The 18,633-nt window shown below is 43.5% G+C and overlaps 1 protein-coding gene and 1 long non-coding RNA gene across 2 annotated transcripts in view; one reads left to right on the forward strand and one right to left on the reverse strand.

Annotated features, from left to right (window-relative positions):
* Nucleotides 1-1,600: 1,600 nt before the first annotated feature.
* On the reverse strand, nt 1,601-17,145 carry LOC147009628 (uncharacterized). The gene is made up of 4 exons (XR_015053014.1): nt 16,528-17,145; nt 11,632-11,906; nt 8,794-8,883; nt 1,601-5,389 (listed from the first exon to the last, which is right to left on the reverse strand). It is a non-coding gene; the product is annotated as an uncharacterized LOC147009628 (long non-coding RNA).
* Nucleotides 15,859-18,633, forward strand: part of LOC147009629 (wee1-like protein kinase) — a 32,267-nt gene continuing 29,492 nt past the window's right edge. The window contains exon 1 of the mRNA XM_085862949.1: nt 15,859-16,449. Within this exon, the coding sequence (XP_085719075.1) occupies nt 16,156-16,449 (294 nt within the window). The 5' untranslated portion in view covers nt 15,859-16,155. The remainder of the gene's footprint in view (nt 16,450-18,633) is intronic.

Raw genomic sequence — 18,633 nt, forward strand, 5'->3', positions numbered from 1 at the left:
CAGCCAAGGTTTTCCTTCCACCACTCCACATAAAGCTTGGCTTGATGAAAAGTTTTGTACGGGCAATGGATCTGAATGGGCGTGGGTTTTTATACCTCAAGGAAAAGTTTGGCAACACCTTGTCGGAGGCCAAGATCAAGGCTGGTGTCTTTGTTGGACCACAGATCCGACAGATTATGAAGGACGAAACTTTTCCGACAACTCTAAACCCCAAAGAGCTGGCAGCGTGGAGGAGCTTCAAAGCTGTGACGGACAACTTCTTGGGGAACGAGCGCGCGGACAACTATGAAGAAATAGTGCAGCAGCTGCTGGAGTCCTTCAGGAAACTTGGCTCCAGGATGTCCCTGAAAATCCATTTCCTACACCAGCACCTGAACTTCTTCCCTGATAACTTGGGAGCAGTCTCGGACGAGCACGGCGAGCGATTCCACCAAGAGATTTCACTCATGGAGACGCGTTACCAAGGGCGGCACAACCCGAACATGATGGGCGATTTCTGCTGGTTCCTGCATCGTGAAACTGACACAGAGCAACACAAACGCAAAGCCAAATGCCTAAAGCATTTTTAATTACATTCTAGTGGAGTTTTTCTGTAATTTCTATAATTTTGAAGCATTCATGATGAAATAAATGAATTTTTGTAAATTTCATTGAAATCCTGACTTCTAGGCAATGGGAATATTTCTGTTACTGAAAATCCTGACGTGATACAGCAAAACGGTTATGATTTTTGAAATCAGCGTACCCAAATTAGTCTAAATCACTTTACACATCTCCAGTAAAAAAATTTTGTTGTTCAGTGTTATTAGTTTAAGGCTTTAATAAAATCGGGGCAGGGGTTTTAAGTTGTGGGTAAATTTGTTTGCATACCATTAAATTATTTATTTTCTTGCAAAAAATAAGGGGAGTTTTCAAAGAGCAGGTTTTGGGTCACTGATGACCACGTGATTCGAAGGTTGTAATCACATTAATAATCCTTGGGCAATTATTTTCTGACATTTGAAACTCAAAATATGCTAAAATTAACTTTTAAGTCAAAACTTTTGTCAGTGATCGAAAAACAGACCGGAATTTACCGAAGATGCTATGACGTCATGTTCTCCAAAAACTTCGTGACCATTGGGAAACAACGTATGAACAATGGCGAGATGCGAATCAGAAAGTGATTTCAGCGGCGATGAAATTGAGTGTTTTCATTCCGATATTGCCGAGGACGAGTCGGAGGATGATGGCAATTTATACTATGGTGTTTCTGGCCCTGAGCCATATAAATTTGAGCCACTTGCAAGTGCCAGAAAACGACCTATTTTGTGTACAAGTGGCAGGACTGACTGCCCGGCAGTTCACACTGACAGACTCCACCAGACAGATTGGTTTGTAGATTTTCATTTTCTTGCTCGATGCATAAAATAATGTAAAGTTTGATTCGTCTGTGACTTGATATAATAATTTTTAACCCTCTAGTCACTCAAGAGTCAGAAATAGAATGAATCAATGATGGACCCAAATATATTATACACCGCAGCCTTGGCGTTGATGTCTTTCTGATAGCCTAGCTTGACCCCATCGAAAGTGAACAGTTAGAACAAACCCCAACTTTCAAGAGACTGTTGTGGCATATAAATACCAAAACATGTTTAGCCTCATTGGGAAATATTCTACCAAATTTAGGAAAAAAAAGTGGAAAATTGATCAAATTTTTACAATTGAAATGAAATAGCCCAATTTGCTGATGCTGTTAAAAAAAAGTAATTTAATCAACAATAAGTTGATTTGAGAAATTTTTTCATGCTTGTGTTTTTCAGAAAGTTTATTTATGTGTTTTTCCATGTACTCTTTAAGAATACATTTCAAGGTTTTTCTCACTTAAGCTCAACAATTGATTCTGTGACAGAGCAGTACCTGGAGAACTTGTCAACCAACAACTCATATTCACAGAGTGGTGATCAGATGTGTTTATTTTATCCAGGTGCCAACGTGGAGACTGCGACTCGATGCCAACAGGAGAGCAGTGCGTCTGTTGCATGGAAATAAAACAGTTCAGATCTAAACTCGATGAACATATGAAACTGCAGAATACAACGATCAAATGCATCACGGAACATCCTGGATTTGAACCTCTCTTCCTTCCTGCTTGGATACTCTGGACTAACCTTCCTGCTTGGATACCCCTGAAGTCAGCTTGTGATGCAGCTTTCAAAATGTCTTGTTTTGACTTTGCTCCATGATTGACGTTATTGGGGAGACAGTTGTTCACAGGTAAGTTGTAAGGGAGACAGTTGTACACATGCAAGTTATTAGACTGCCTGCTTCTTCAACTTCAACAAATCAAGGGTGCTCTAAACTGCACTGTATGACTGCCTACTGTCTCCAAACCCCATAGCCTGACAGTCACTGAGATACTACATTGTTAGGAAAGTAAGTCGAAATTACTGTTTTTTGGCCTCTGGAGTAAAATTCTAGTGATGATGTATTTGTATAATAGCTCTGGCATATATACAGTGCCTTCAGAAAGTATTCACACCCCTCGTCTTTTGTCACATTTTGTTGTGTTACAGCCTAAATTTAAAATGGATTAAATTTAAATATTTTGTCACTGATCCACACAAAATACTCCAGAATGACGAAGTGAAAACACGTTTTTAGAAATTTTTACAAATCAAATAAAAATAAAAGCTGAAACGTCTTGTGTCAATAAGTATTCAACCCCATTGCTATCACACTCCAAACTGAGCTCAGGTGCATCCAATTTTCTTTGATCATCGTTGAGATGTCTACAACTTGATTGGAGTCCACCTGTGGCCAATTCAATTGATTGACATGATTTAGAAAGAAACACACCTTTCTACATAACGGTGTTGACCCACACCCACAGTTGACGGTGCATGTCAGAGCAGAAACTCCACCATGAATTCCAAGGAACTGTCCGTAGAACTCCGAGATAGAATTGTGAAGAGGCATAGATCTGGAGAAGGGTATAAAACAATTTCTAGAGTGTTGAAAGTTCCCAAGAGCACAGTGAGCTCAATCATTATGAAATGGAATGAATATGGAACTACCAAGACTCTTCCGAGAGCTGGCCATCTGACAAAACTGAGCAACCGGACAAGAACTTTAGTCAGGGAGGTGAGCAAGAACCCAATGACCACTCTGACAGAACTACAGAGTTACTTGGCTGAGACTGGAGAACCTGCCGGAAGGACAACAATCTCTGCAGCACTTCACAAATCTAAGCTTTATGGGAGAGTGGTCAGACGGAAGCCACTTCTGAGAAAAAGATATATAACAGCAGGCTTGGAGTTTTTGAAATGGCGCTTGAAAGACTAAGAGCATAAGGCAAAATATTCTGTGGTTTGATGAGACGAAAATTGAATTTGTTTGCCTGAATGCAAAGTTACATCAGGCAGAAACCAAGCACAGCTCATCATCCATATAACACCATCCCTACTGTTAAGCATGGTAGTGGAAGCATCATGCTATGGAGATGCTTTTCAGCAGCAGGGACTGGGAGACTTGTAAGGATAGAACAACTAATGGAGCCAAATGCAGTCAAATCCTTGAGGAGAACCTGCTTCAGAATGTAGAAAAAACCTTTGCAGCAAAGATTTACATTCCAACAGGACAATGACCATGACCCCAAGCATACAGCCAAAGTAACACTAGAATGGCTTCAGAACAAGAACGTGAAAGTCTTTGAGTGGCACAGCCAAAGCTAAGACTTGAATCTTATTGAGAATTTGTGGAAGGATTTGAAGATTGCTGTTCACTGACGTTCCTCATCAAACTTGACAGAGCTTGAGCAAATGAGAAAGGAAGAATGGGAGAAACTCCCCAAATCCAGATGTGTAAAGCTGATACAGACGTATCCAAGAAGACTCAAAGCTGTAATCGCTGCCAAAGCCGCTTCTACAAGGTATTGACTCAGTGGATTGAACACTTATTGACGCAATACATTTCAGCTTTTCATTTTTAATTAATTTGTAAAAATTTCTAAAAACATGTTTTCACTTTCTCATTATGGTGAAATTTTGTGTAGATCAGTGAAATTTTTTTTTCAATTTAATCCCTTTTAAATTCAGGTGTGAAAACAAAATGTGACAAGAGTCAAGGTGTGTGAATACTTTCGGAGGGCACTGTCGATGCAGTGAGCTTGCTTGTATTTTTTTATGAAGGGATGTGTACTGACCTAACAACTCCATGGACCAACGCCACACTCGTCTACCTGTCGTAATGTGTACACATGTTAAAGTAAGTAATATGACGCTTGGGGTAAGTTATTACAGGATAACGACTTACCGCACTGGCATATATCCACATTCCACATATGCATGCACATCGTGCCACTGGTAGCATTGCTTTTTCTTGTTTATTTTACAGTTGTTGATCATGCTAAGAACTTCTAAGAAGAAAGTTGCCATGAAAATCTGATGGTTTGTACCATAAATGCATGCAATGTCATGAATAGTCCCACAGTTAATGCACAGAACGACGTGTTAATTACATCTGTGACCTCTGTAAGAAAGAAGAAATTCACATTGACATGAAATAGATGAACATTCATAAATTGTACTGTACTGTATATGTTATTTACATTTTGAACCTCATTTATTTCATTTTTTTAAAAACCAATAATAAGGGACCACTGAGTTTGCATTAAAAACAAAAAATAGAAATGAGAATTTAACACTGATGTGTTTGTGGATATGTGTCCAACAACGTTAGATGTCAACCCACTGTTATGTTTGATCTTAATTAAAGGTCCCTTAAAGGAGAGAGACAGACAGACAGACAGACATCAGATGCTTCCAACTCGAGTTATGCTCTGCATAATGATTTTTAGATGACACATGGCCTTTGACCTGTTCAACATAAAATTGAATCAGTTCATCTTTGTATCAAAGTGCATAAGTATGTCAAGTATGGTTGAAATCTCTTGATTGGTTCATAAGTTATTGCAAAAACACAGATTTTCAATTAAAGGTCACTCGACCTTCTGAGCCCAAAATTTAATCAGTTCATCTTAGTATTACGGTCCATAGCAATTCCAAGTTTGGTGAAGAAATTCCTTTTGTGGTTCACAAGTCATCGCGGTAACAGAACTTGATCATGGGTGGACGAATAGCCCGAAAAATAATTCCTCCAGCAGTGAAGGTATAATTATCATCATAAATATATGTGGAAAAACTACATACCCAGATCAGGAATCAAACCCAGGTCCTCTGGAAAAATGTACCAGTGCTCTGCCATCTGAGCTATCTGGGTGACCCACTGGCTGTGTAATGTAATTCTTCCACATTTACAGGTGCCACTCACTTTCCCCGACTGCTTCCGGGACACTCGCTGCCAACCATAGGAGCAGCGAGGACCTGCTCACGAGGGGGTCTTCCCCCTGTAGGGGGACACATCCATGTCCACAATTAAACACCACAGGGGGTGTAGTCATATGATTAGAAAATGAACAGGATAGATCGAATATCATAAATATATAAATTGAGAACGTTGGCATTTGGCATATTAAAAATGAAATCTTATTCTAAAATAGAACGTTGCCATATTGAAATAGAACGAACATCATAAATTGTGTTGTTCAGCCAGTGGTTTGTCCAAATAGCTCAGATGGTCTGGTTTTCTGTGGGTTGCCCAAATATCTCAGATGGTATGGTTTTCCAGAGAACCTGGGTTTGATTCTTGGTCTGGGCATGTAATTTTCAGCATATATTTATGATGTTCGTTCTATCCTGTTCATTTTCTAATTGTATAATTATCAGTTTAATTTTGGCACCGAAGAGGAAAAATATATAACCAGCTCAGTGTAACGCCTCACCCCACAAAAATAATCACAACTGAATGCATGAGTCGGTGCCATTCTGTGTGATGGGAGTTATTATATTAGTGTGCCTGCTGCAAAGGACAGGGGTGTGAAAATGCAAACTGGAATTAAATAAGTACTGCTTGATACAAGTCTGAAGACGACGATGGTTCACGAGCGGTATTTGACGATGTAGATTGTTTCAGAAGTCAAGGATGAGACAATGTGATAATGTTTGACCAAGTTATAAAAATGATCAACATGATGTGGTACGAGTGACAGGTTATTTGCTGCAAAATGTCGAAAACCCGATTTCGTTCAACAACTTTAAAAATTTGACCTTTGCATAACCTTTAAAGGTGACAAAACAATGTTGTGGACATTAAAATAAGGAAGCAGGATACGTGCTATAGCTTAATGGAGTTAGTTCGTCGAAGAAGGTCGAAAACCCAGTTTGATTCCCACAACTTTGAAAATTTGAACTTTGTGAACTTTAAAGGTCAAGGATTATGACCTTTGGTGCAAAACTTCCTCTGGAACATTCCAGGAACAATATAACGTCATATCGGCTATATGGCATTTCACACTCCTCAGATTATCCATACTTTGATGAAATCAGCGTAAAAACAAACTTGAAGGGGGCGCCACGGGCAAGGTGTTCGAGATAGAGAAAAATGGTTTGAAGACTTTAGGTGGGGAATGACCTCAAGATTATGCATAAAAAATATTGTCATCCAAGCTCTCAAAGTTTGGGTGGTCGTATGATTTTTTTTTGTCAAAATTCGAAATTTTCTAAGTTCATGACCTTGTGACTTTGACCTTTGGACTAAAATTAAAAATCGAGCTCCGTGGGGTTATGCAGGTGCCATTGGGCTAACGAAATACCAAAACCCCTGCCAGATTCGACAACCCCCTCGGAGAAGATGGATTTTTATGTCAAAATCACAATTTTTGAAGTTCGTGACCTTGTGACCTTGAGCGTGGGACGAAAATGAAAAATCGAGCTCCGTGGGGCTATGCAGGTGCCATTGGGCTAACCAAATACCGAAACCGCTGTCAGATTCGACAAATCCCTCGGAGAAGATGCAAATTGAAATCGGCTACCCCCTAAAAACACAATTCGCAATTTTCTAAGTTTGTGACCTTGTGGCCTTGACTTTGGGACGAAAATGAAAAATCGAGCTCCGTGGGGCTATGCAGGTGCCATTGGGCTAACCAAATACTGAAACCCCTGTCAGATTCGACAAAACCCCTAGGAAAAGATGCAAATTGAAATTGGCTACCCCCTAAAAACACAGGTTTTTTGGGCGTGGCTCCGCCCATAATGGGCGCACCACGCCCATTTTCAGGAAAACACAACAAGATCATGATATAAACCTCCCACCAAAATTTCATCAGGATCGGATCAAAACCCACGGAGCCTTGCTCGGGACAGACAGACAGACACACAACAATAACGAATATAGTGGTCCCTTCTATTTTTCGTGAATTTTTTTTTTTCGTGAACAAATTATATTTTTCGTGAAAATATTTTTTCGTCAACCAATATGTTGTATCACATGGCTTTTGTTTCCTTTTGTTCATTTATTATTATTATTATTATTATTATTATTATTATTATTATTATTATCTCCACTACCGAAGGTGGATGGAGGTCATGTTTTCACTCCTGTTTGTCTGTATGTTTGTTTGTTTGTCTGTCTGTGTGCATGATATTTCAAAAGAGTTATGGACGGATTGGGCCGAAACTTGGTGGGTAGGTTGGGTGTGTGACAAAGACTAATTGATTGGATTTTGGTGAAGATCGGGATATGAGGAAGTGATTCTTCACCATTGAGAGATAGGGCCAAAAACGATATACAGCACGATATCTCCATAATTTGTGGACGGATTCGGATGAAACTTGGTGGATGAATTGGATCCAGATGCGACCTATCAGTGGGAAACAAAAACGGAACTGTTCAGCCTGGCGCGAGTATTTTAAGTTCATACCCTGGGAGTATTTTAAGAACATACCCTGGGAGTATGTTTTGCCAATTAAGTTTATGGCCAGACCCGAGCCTCGGTTGTTCAATGTATGCATGCAAGGGAGGAGAGTACGGCCCTATTTTCCCAGGGGTGGGGGAATGAAGTGTATCATGAGGGACTGAGGGGGGGAGTACTTCGATGGGAGACCCTTATGAGCTCCAGGGTAGCACCTCCTAGGTCTCTGGGTTGGTGTGCCAGGCTCCTCGAGGTTTGTGTTTAAGGTGGCTCTTTGGTTAATTAATTAAATACGTATTTATAGAGCAGTCACCAATGTGGGATGTTCGTCTGTATCATGGATAAGGCAGGAGGAGTTGTCTTTCCATTTCTCCGCAGAAAAAGTCCCCCCACCCCCCCCCCCACCTGACCAGCCAGCAGTCACTCGACAGCGTGGGAATTAGAGCCTGGCCGTACCAAAGGTGCTCTTTAAGCCAAGCCTGTAGTAAGAACCCACACGATTCTGAAACTTTTTTGTTTTTCTTCAGGCGCGAACTTGTTAACTGAGTGGCTAAAGCAAGCAACCTTCTTCACACGTCTGTGGACCATAGGGCTGTCCCATAGGTGCCATCGCATATGGACCAGCATTTGGGCGTTGCTTTGTTTCCGGAATAGTTAGGAGACCGTGTTTTATCGTAATCATTATTTTCAGCTTTTTTGGCTTTGTTTTTCAAAAGTTGCTAAAAATTATTTCTTATGCTTAAATAGAAGTATGTATTTTAGATCGTTAGTGTTTGGGGTTGCTTTTTCGATGTATGATTTATTTTGTTGGTTGATCATGAGGTAACAAATTTAACTGACATTTTCCTTCGGGAAGTCGAGGCTCATGGAAGAGTTAACCAATGGAGCTCACAAAAATGAACAGGTTCCTTCAAAAGCCTTGTGTAATTGACTTGACCAGCCTATTTAGTCCACTGCAGGATAAAGACATCCGTCAACAAACTTTTTCAATTTCACCTCACCATATGATCTTTGGTCTTCCTGTGTTTCTTCCAGGGCCTTTTCGAGGTTGCCAGTTTGTAATTCTTCTTCTCCACCGGTTTCCCATTCATCTGGTGGGGAAAAAAGAACAACCCGAGCATTTGATAGTCTGGCATCCCATCTTGCTCACCAAACTCTCTGCGAATGGGCATTCAAGATCAACTCCACACATGGTTTTCTGACTTCCTCTACTCTCGTAGCCAATGTGTGCCCCTAAATGGAGTTCTCTCATCCCCTCTTCCTGTCAAGGCTGGGGTACCCCAAGGCAGTATTCTGGGCCCAGTCCTATTCCTAATCTTCATCAATGATCTCTCTGAATCTCTGGAACATCTTCTTTGTGCCAGTGATGTTCTGCCTGTGGAGAACCAGACTGACAGTTTGCAGTGAGCACCTGTCCTGATGGCAAGGAGAACTCAGAGACTGGATGACTCAAAGGTCACACTTCTGTGCCAATCATGTACCATTTCATCATCCTGTATCCTGTACTCTGTTTATTTCCATTAGTTAGAGTAGCGCACATTAAATTACAGAACTACCAAAGCTTTCCCAAAGCTGACTGTATATTTAAGCTGACTGACCCTGGTTTTTGTTTAATGCCATGAACAAAGTTTGCTACATTACGGGTGATGAAGGTTGTGGACAAGTTTCATTGGAATCGTGTGTGTCGTTCAAGCGATAATAACTGGTGTTTACAGACTCACTCACTCGCATCAGCTCACCGGATTAATGTCCAGGTGATCTAAAAAACGAGGTGTGTATGTACGTGTTTGTACGTGTATAGTTTGGGGGTTTTCCCCATTTTTTTTCTTCTGAACTCTCGTTAAACACTTATAAAAACTAAGTATTTATGGATCCAAAGATGTAATGTTCTTGTAAACAGTAAATTAGTGTTGCATTTGTGTTTCTGCATTTTTGACTGAATTATTGGATTGAGGTTGGGAATGGGGGAGGGGAGAAGGGGGAGAAGGGGGAGGATGAGAAACAAAATTGACAAAAGGAATGGAGGAAGGAGAGAATACTTAAGGTAGGTAGAGAAGCTGGAGAGGATGGTGGAGAAAATGGTGGGGATGTTCGAAGGAGTTTTGAGTGAGGAAATTGGACGAATGGGGTATACATACAGAGGGGTGAAATATTGCATACGTAGTTTGTAAATATAGTCTTCAATTCACAGTTAGTCTGACAATATTGAAATTAGATATAAAATGAATTTCATAAACATTGTTATCTTGGAGTGACAGGACAGGGAAGTGGAGAAACGTGAGGGATGTTTAAGGATATCATTGGGAAAGTTCAGCAGGAATTGATTGGAGTGACAAGTGAAGCTAATCAAGGAGGAAGAACTTCCGATGGTTTCCAGGAGGCTTGGGTACAATTATAGTCAAGCAATTGGTACAGTGTGTCCACAAAAGGTTATACTACTACTCCTACTACTACCTGAACTGCCTCAATGATTCCAAACTTGGGGGGTCGATGAAGGAAATATTTTTGGCCCAAGTCCTTCACGAACTGGCTGGCTAGGTTTGACGTCCAACGAAGGGATTCAAACAGCAATTTTAATATGTTTAGGATGCCGGCGATGGCTCGTCTACTCTTTATATTTAACGTGCACCAACGACCAGTGTTGGCAGAAGGACCTTTCGGCTTAATTTGCACCCGATGGATGGTGCACATATTGATACATCGTCCTGTATGTGAAACACCAGGATGGCAGTTTATAGCTAAAGCTTGAGCACTGACAAAACAAAATTTAATAAGTGAGCAGAATGTACACTGCTTCAGCTGACCACTGACCACGGGTAGTGGTTGAGCTAACTCCTACGAATTGTTTGTAAGTGGCTTGCTGCCATGTATCATTGATACTGGTGAAGCCAGACCACATGTTTTACCACCTGTCAGCACGAATGTGCACTGCTAAAGCCGAATGACAACCAACAAGTAGCTGCGGCGAGGTAGCTGCAGTGCATTGCTAAAGCAATTAGTACAATAGATTAGAGTGCACCTGAAGTTTGACATCCTCAAAGTACACCTTCACGTCATGCTTGGGAATTTAGTTGGTCTTTCACCAGGCACGGTTGTGAGACTCACACAGGTGTTGATCTGTATCTGATATGTACTATGGATAGCCAGCTGACAGGTAGATTTATTTTATCCATCACGAGGATGCGTGGTGGCATCATTGGCTGAGGGCGTGGCTGTGCCAATGATGCAGTGCCCTCTGCTCGCTACGGCAGGAATTTGTAATTTGTTCAGGGTGCAGGCGATAGCTCGCCCACTCTTTGTGAAGGACACCGTGGGATCGTTTTTAACGTCCTCTAACGAATACCGGCAGACAGGACGTCCTGCTTAACGTCCATCACAGGGACAGCACACACATTGACGAATCACCCTGCCTGTGAAACACCAGGATGACAGTTTATAGCTGGGTGGGGATTCGAACCCAGGCTAGACAGCTTAGAGGCGAGTATGCTTCCCTCTTGGTCTCGGTCATCCTGCCAGCCCTTACCATATGTACGAAGTAAAAAAACTTCTCTTTTTTATATTAAAATACATAGTTTTGTCGAAAAATGGGGGTTCGGGACTAACCTCTCTTGCGCTTTCTTAAAGGGGATTCTGAATTGTGAGATTAAGTGGGTGTGAGTGCGAGTGTGAGTGTTAAAAGTTTTGTTAATCAAGGTAAAATATGCATACTTCATTTATCACTCATTTTGGGGACTCAAATGGTTACTGTCATGTTAAACCTGGATGTGACGTAAATATGGAAATGACGTCACGGCCGACACTTTTGTTGCAGGGCTCCAGGATCGAAATTTTGTAGTTACCTGTACACCACTGTGGACAACTCGAAGGTGATGTGGCGGTGAAAACAGGTGGCGATGTTTGTCGATTCTTGAACAAAAGTCCAAGTTCATTCATTCATTTGGTGTGCAGCCTTGTGGCTGCTGGTTGCATCATTGCTGGGAGCACAGCTGTACCACCGATAGGTTACGGTAGGAATTTGTGATTTGTTAAGGGTGCCGGTGATAGCTCGCCTCCTCCTTCATGGCGGACCGCCGAGACGTACACCAGAGGGACGCTGATTGCTCGGTCGTCTTGCCTGCGAGACACCAGAATGACAGTTTGTACCTGGGCGAAGATTCAAACTCAGGCTGGACATACGTCACATACCTGTCGGCTCGCAAATCCTGGCAGCTCAAGTTGAACATTGCAGTGTAAAACAAGCTCAAATGAGCTAAGATCCTCGTCCTCTTAATGATGACATCATAAAAACGAATATGACGTCATTGTGATGTATCAGGTTTGCGATAAATTATGTGGTAATGCCCGGCTTGATTCCCGCAAACAAAATTCAAACAGCTTGCTTAGTTTCGGAGATAATGGTTGAGGCGATTTCCATTAGCGGCGATATTATGACGTCAACTTTTTTCTCGGAAGAATTTCCAAAATCGGAGATGGTTACTGCCTCCGCGTGGGCTTTCTGCATATACATGGCAAGTTTCACGAAGATCTGATGAAAACTCTGGGTTGTGAAACAAAAAATATCAAAAAAATAGGAATGACCTCATAAAAAAATGATATGACGTCATAGTGATGTATCGTATGTGCGGTAATTCATCTCTGCTAATGCCCTGTTCGATTCCCATAAACAGAATTCAAAAAGCTTGCCTAGATTCGGAGATAATTTTTCGGCGATTTCCATTAGCGGAGATATTTTGACGTCATAACTTTTTTTCTAGGAGGAATTTTCAAAATCGGAGATGGTTACTGTCTGCGCAGAGTATTTTTACATATGTACGCCAAGTTTCAGGAAGTTTGGATGAAAACTGTAGGATGTGAAACAAAAAAGTCCACAAGAAGAAGATGAAGACCAACAAAGTGAGTAAGACTTCGAGATCCTCCACGAGGTTCTAAAAAACCGAAATTGGTCAAAAGATTCTTCCATTAAAATCAACACGCGAACACATGACGATGCACACCTCGGTGGAGCGCACACCTCCACCAGGTACGTCTTGTATCCCACCGACAGGCCGGATCTGAATCCGGATCGTCACCAAAATCGAATTGATTGGTCCTCGTCAAACACCCAACCTGTCCACCAAGTTTATTCCGAATGGATCCACAACTTTTTGAGATATCGTGCACACAGACGAACAGACACGGGTGAAAACACCTGTTGGTGGTGAAGGTAAATCAACACCTGGAATAAACAAACAAAAGGAATCAATGAAACATCGATGGGGTAGCCCTTTCTAAATAACACCAAGTCTCGTATTAATCATCGGAATCGAAGCACTTGAGTGTTATCAGAGTTCGTGGATCCATTTTGAACACAGAGATTGCCTCCCCCTCCCCCCCCCCCCAAACGGTTAGCTCACCTCGATGACCTCGAACAATCACTTCGGAAAAATCAATTATCACATGACCAGTCAGCGTGAAAAGGCATCTTTCATTCTTCATTGTCCATTTGTGTCTAACAACAAACACTTCTATTAATAGGTTAGAAACGATCAGTGTACAAATCCACCCCGTTGTACATGTCAACTACCAAGAAGGTCAAAATTAACTTCATCTCAGCAGGTGTAGTTCATTGAAATCACCTTTGTTTAATCAATTAGCCAAGGTCCACATCAACATAATGATCTTTTGTTTACCTCCTTATCTCAGTCGTCATTTCCTCGCACAGCACTGCTGGAATGGAGCTTCGAAACGACGGCAGGTGTGAAATCCTCGAATGCTATTTGGGGTTTACCTTTGCACAACAGGATATCCATACCTGGTGCAATACACAAGCTCTCTTTCCACGTGTCAGAAACAATGCAAACTGTGCGTCAATTATCTCACCTGTTGTTAGGTCCTCGTGGAGGATCTCCAAGTCTTCCTCACGTTGTTGTTCTTCATCTTCTTCTTGTGGACTGTTTTGTTTCACATCCTACAGTTTTCATCCAAACTTCCTGAAACTTGGAATGTATATGTAAAAATTCCCTGCGCACACAGTAACCATCTCAGATTTTGAAAATTCCTCCGAGAAAAAAAAGTTATGACGTCAAAATATCTCCGCTAATGGAAATCGACTGAAAAATTATCTCCGAAACTAGGCAAGCTTTTTGAATTATGTTTGCGGGAATCGAACAGGGCATTAGCAGAGATGAATTGCCGCACATATGATACATCACTATGACGTCATATCAATTTTTTATGACGTCATTCCTATTTTTGGACATTTTTTTGTTTCACAACCCAGAGTTTTCATCGGATCTTCGTGAAACTTGCCGTGTATATGCAGAAAGCCCACGTGGAGGCAGTAACCATCTCCGATTCTGGAAATTCTTCCGAGAAAAAAAAAAGTTGACGTCATAATATCGCCGCCAATGGAAATCGCCTATACCATTATCTCCGAAACGAGGCAAGCTGTTTGAATTTTGTTTGCGGGAATCAAGCCGGGCATTAGCACAGATAATAATTTATCGCAAACCTGATACATCACAATGACGTCATGTTCGTTTTTATGACGTCATCATTAAGAGGACGAGGATCTCAGCTCATTCGAGCTTGTAGTTTCATGTTGAGACATTTTCGAACCCAATTTCCTTGTAATGAAGCTTCCTTGCTCTTTCTCATGATTCCATGTCATAATTCATTATCCATATGACGAAAGACGGTAACGTTTAATGGGACATCCTCCGTTTAATGGCGAAAAACCCCACAGGTCGGAACTTCAAATCCATACCATATGGGATTCAGATTCCTTACCTCGTGCAGTCTTGAGGACTTGGAAGCGAGCCAACTTTTCTGGCGGCAAATATGTAATCGCATCCATCCATCTACACTTCTGAGGTAAATGTGTATAAATGAATGCTGAGGTAAATATAAATGAATGCTGAGGTAAATATAAATGAATGCTGAGGTAAATATAAATAAATGCTGAGGTAAATATAAATAAATGCTGAGGTAAATATAAATGAATGCTGAGGTAAATGCTGCAGAATACATTAATAAGCCTACTGATACTCAAAGGAGCTTTTATTCGTGTTCGAATGTTCTCAAATAACTACCAAGGCTGACGGATACCAGAATGGATCGATAGAGTATATATACATCATAACGCCAAAAATGTACTTCCTCTTCTTCTTCGTTTTTCACCAGACAAGCATATTGAAAGGCTGAAGCGATTTTACAATGATTCGAATTTCTAACGGTTTTTGATGTACGCTCAATATGCGCTTTATCAAATGGTCATGTAACATGTAGAAAGGTTTGAATTTCCTCCTTTGAATGGTTTTCGATGTACGTCCTTAACAAAATGCAGACGTGACGGGTTGCTTCACCCAACGTTTTGCTTCGCCAGCGCATGATCTCTGACGTCATCAGTCCAATTTGTATGTTTTATGACGTGGACAATAAATTATCCACACTCTGCTTTTCGCGAAACGGAAGAAGGTATCGATCACTTTAATCGATATAGAAAATCATGAAATGGTTTCAATTGTAAAAATCAGTGAATCAATTTTTTTTAAAATAAAAAAAAACAGAAAGGGTGCACTTATACACCGCCTTAAAAAACTCCGCAATATCTGAAATAATGTAGAAATCTTTTTCGATGAAGTGATTTTTTTATAGAAGTATAAAACAACAAAATGATCCGCGATATATTATTGCCGTGTATTAGTAAATCATTGCAATAATTACGCTTTAATTCAGAACATTTGATGACGCCTCATGGATATTCGTGTGAAATCGCATATTTTACAAAATAGACAGGTTTCTGTACTTATGTCGCTTTATGGAAACCTGTCACGTCATTTTCTTTAAAAGGATTTGTTGAGAAAAATCAGCCGCTGGATTATGGAGCGAGCCAACTCGGTTGTGGTTCTGCCGTTGGCAAAGCGTTACAGTCCACAGGACGCAAACATGGCCGCCTCATCAAAGTTCTCGCGAGAGCGCCGGACAGTATCGCGATTCGCGCCAAATTACGTCACGCACCACGTGATGCCCATTCAAATGTCAGTAACGACGCTTACCATTGGTCGGGACAGCGTCACGTGCGTAAACGGTCACGGAGAGGAGAAGGGGGGTAGATTCCCAAGACGGGTCGTCATATTGTGGGAATTACGTGTTTACTTCGGGGTTTAGGAAGAAGAGGGGGTTGGCGGAGGAGGAGGGGGTGTGAGTATAATTTGAATAAATCTTAAATTAAATCGGAAATCTTCGTTCGGCTGCTATATCGAGACGAGATTGGAACACGGCGACATTCGTCAGAATCCGTCGGTTGCGTTTCCGAGCCTGGGCCTCAGGGAGTCGAGAAATCATCGGAGTCGAGCGACACGAGATTCGTTGATTCCAACGTCATGAAGGCGTTTTCTGCGCGGGTCGCTCAGCGACTGACTTTCCACAGCGACGAAGAGGACGAGGAGGAGGAAGAGGGGAGAGCGATCGGAGCGGCTGATAAAGCGATTCTCAACCAAGATGGACTCAATTCGACCGGGGAGGACGAGCCCATGACCCCCCCGGGAAAGACTCAGAGGGGAGCGACTCGTCCAGAAAGTCCGGTCCGGGTGTCGTGTCCGCAACGAGAACCTTCGACGCCGCCGCACCGCGGACTGCGCTCTCTCCGGTTATTCGACACACCGCACACACCGAAGGTGAGGATCCGTACGGGTCTCTCTCTCTGTCTCTCTCTCTGTCTCTGTCTCTCTGACTCGTGTTCACAAACCTCTCACCTTACTCCGACTCGTCCGAGTGTCCTGCGTTCGTTGTCCCTCGCCGATCCCCGGTCGTTGTTTTGTCTCCACGGACGCCGTTATCTAGTGGCTCCCCGCCGTGACCTACACGAATGAAGCCGAGGATGTCGAGTTGACGTTCCAACAGATTGTTCTTTGTGACTTTTCGGTTCCTATTTGATTTCATCGGGGTTTTTTTTTTTTTTTGATGAATGTTTAATGTAGATCGTGTTCGTGTTTTTGTTCCGGTAACCCCGACAGGAGTGCTGGTGGTTGTTGGTGTCATGATTTCAAATATCCATCGATTCTAAAATTCACCCCTCCCCCACAACGTCGACCTCTTATCGCGTGGCCCATTTGGTCAACCCACCCCCACCCCCACCCCCACCCCCCCTCTTGCGTGAGCCGCTTGTTTATTTGAGTCTCATGAACCTGTTGAGAGCCTCCGACTCCTCCCAAAGTGGGTACATGTCGTCATCTTGTGGTTTCCCGTTCACACGTCATCTATACCTCGTTGCCACGTTCCAACATCAAAGGTCGAATGGAATTTCTCTTGGGAATGAATCGCAAAACGGACTCGATGCTTTAGTTTGTTTCATTTAGATCACCTATCCCCACACGTCGACCTACCCCCCCGCCACACGGCGACCTACCCCTCCCCCCACACGGCGACCTACCCCCCCGCCACACGGCGACCTACCCCCCGCCACACGGCGACCTACCCCTCCCCCACACGGCGACCTACCCCTCCCCCACACGGCGACCTACCCCTCCCCCACACGGCGACCTACCCCTCCCCACACGTCGACCTACCCCTCCCCCACACGTCGACCTACCCCTCCCCCACACGTCGACCTACCCCTCCCCCACACGGCGACCTACCCCCGCCACACGGCGACCTACCCCTCCCCCACACGGCGACCTACCCCTCCCCCACACGGCGACCTACCCCTCCCCCACACGGCGACCTACCCCTCCCCCACACGGCGACCTACCCCTCCCCCACACGGCGACCTTCCGCTCCCCCACACGGCGACCTTCCGCTCCCCCCACACGTCGACCTACCGCTCCCCCACACGTCGACCTACCCCTCCCCCACACGTCGACCTACCGCTCCCCGACACGTCGACCTACCGCTCCCCCACACGTCGACCTACCGCTCCCCCACACGTCGACCTACCGCTCCCCCACACGTGGACCTACCCCTCCCCACACGTCGACCTACCGCTCCCCCACACGTCGACCTACCGCTCCCCCACACGTCGACCTACCGCTCCCCCACACGTCGACCTACCGCTCCCCCCACACGTCGACCTACCGCTCCCCCCACACGTCGACCTACTGCTCCCCCCACACGTCGACCTACCGCTCCCCCACACGTCGACCTACCGCTCCCCCACACGTCGACCTACCGCTCCCCCACACGTCGACCTACCGCTCCCCCCACACGTCGACCTACCCCCCCCCCCACACGTCGACATACGCCCCCCCCGTCGACGCCCATCCCACATATCGACCTTCTACACCCCCCCACACGTAGGCCTTATCCCCCCCAGGTCGACCCACATCCCACATATCAACCTCCTCCACCCCACCCCCCATACGTCGGCCACCCCCCCCCCAAGTCGACCCCCCATACCATATATCAACCTCCCCCACACACCTCAAACCCGATGAATGACGAATTTCAAAAGTAAAACGTACAATTCTGTTTGTAAGAGTTTTGATTTGTGAGGCACTTGTTCCCAAGTCACGTGACATTTTATAGTAGCTCCTTGGGTACTGACAAATTTCGGTTCGGCGTTATTTATTTATTTTTAACACAATGTCATCTCTTGTGGGTCATTACAGTTTGTTCATTGAGCCGCATCGTACCATCGGTCTACCCCGTCTATACTATTCATATCCACGTCCTTGTCCATAAGGAACTGTGGACGATGTTCACGGGACAAGATATTACATTTCTTGTTTATTGTGAGAATAACCGAATTTGAATACCATAACGACACTGGGTAGAGTGCCTCCGCCAGGCTGAATTTTGTATCCCACCGATGGGCCGGATCTGGATCCTGACCTGAACCGAAATCGAATCGGCTTGTTCTTGTC

The sequence above is a fragment of the Eptatretus burgeri genome, chromosome 17 (assembly GCF_056783735.1).
Source record: "Eptatretus burgeri isolate ZD-2024b chromosome 17, Ebu_testis_v1, whole genome shotgun sequence".
NCBI classification, from domain to species: Eukaryota; Metazoa; Chordata; class Myxini; order Myxiniformes; family Myxinidae; genus Eptatretus; species Eptatretus burgeri.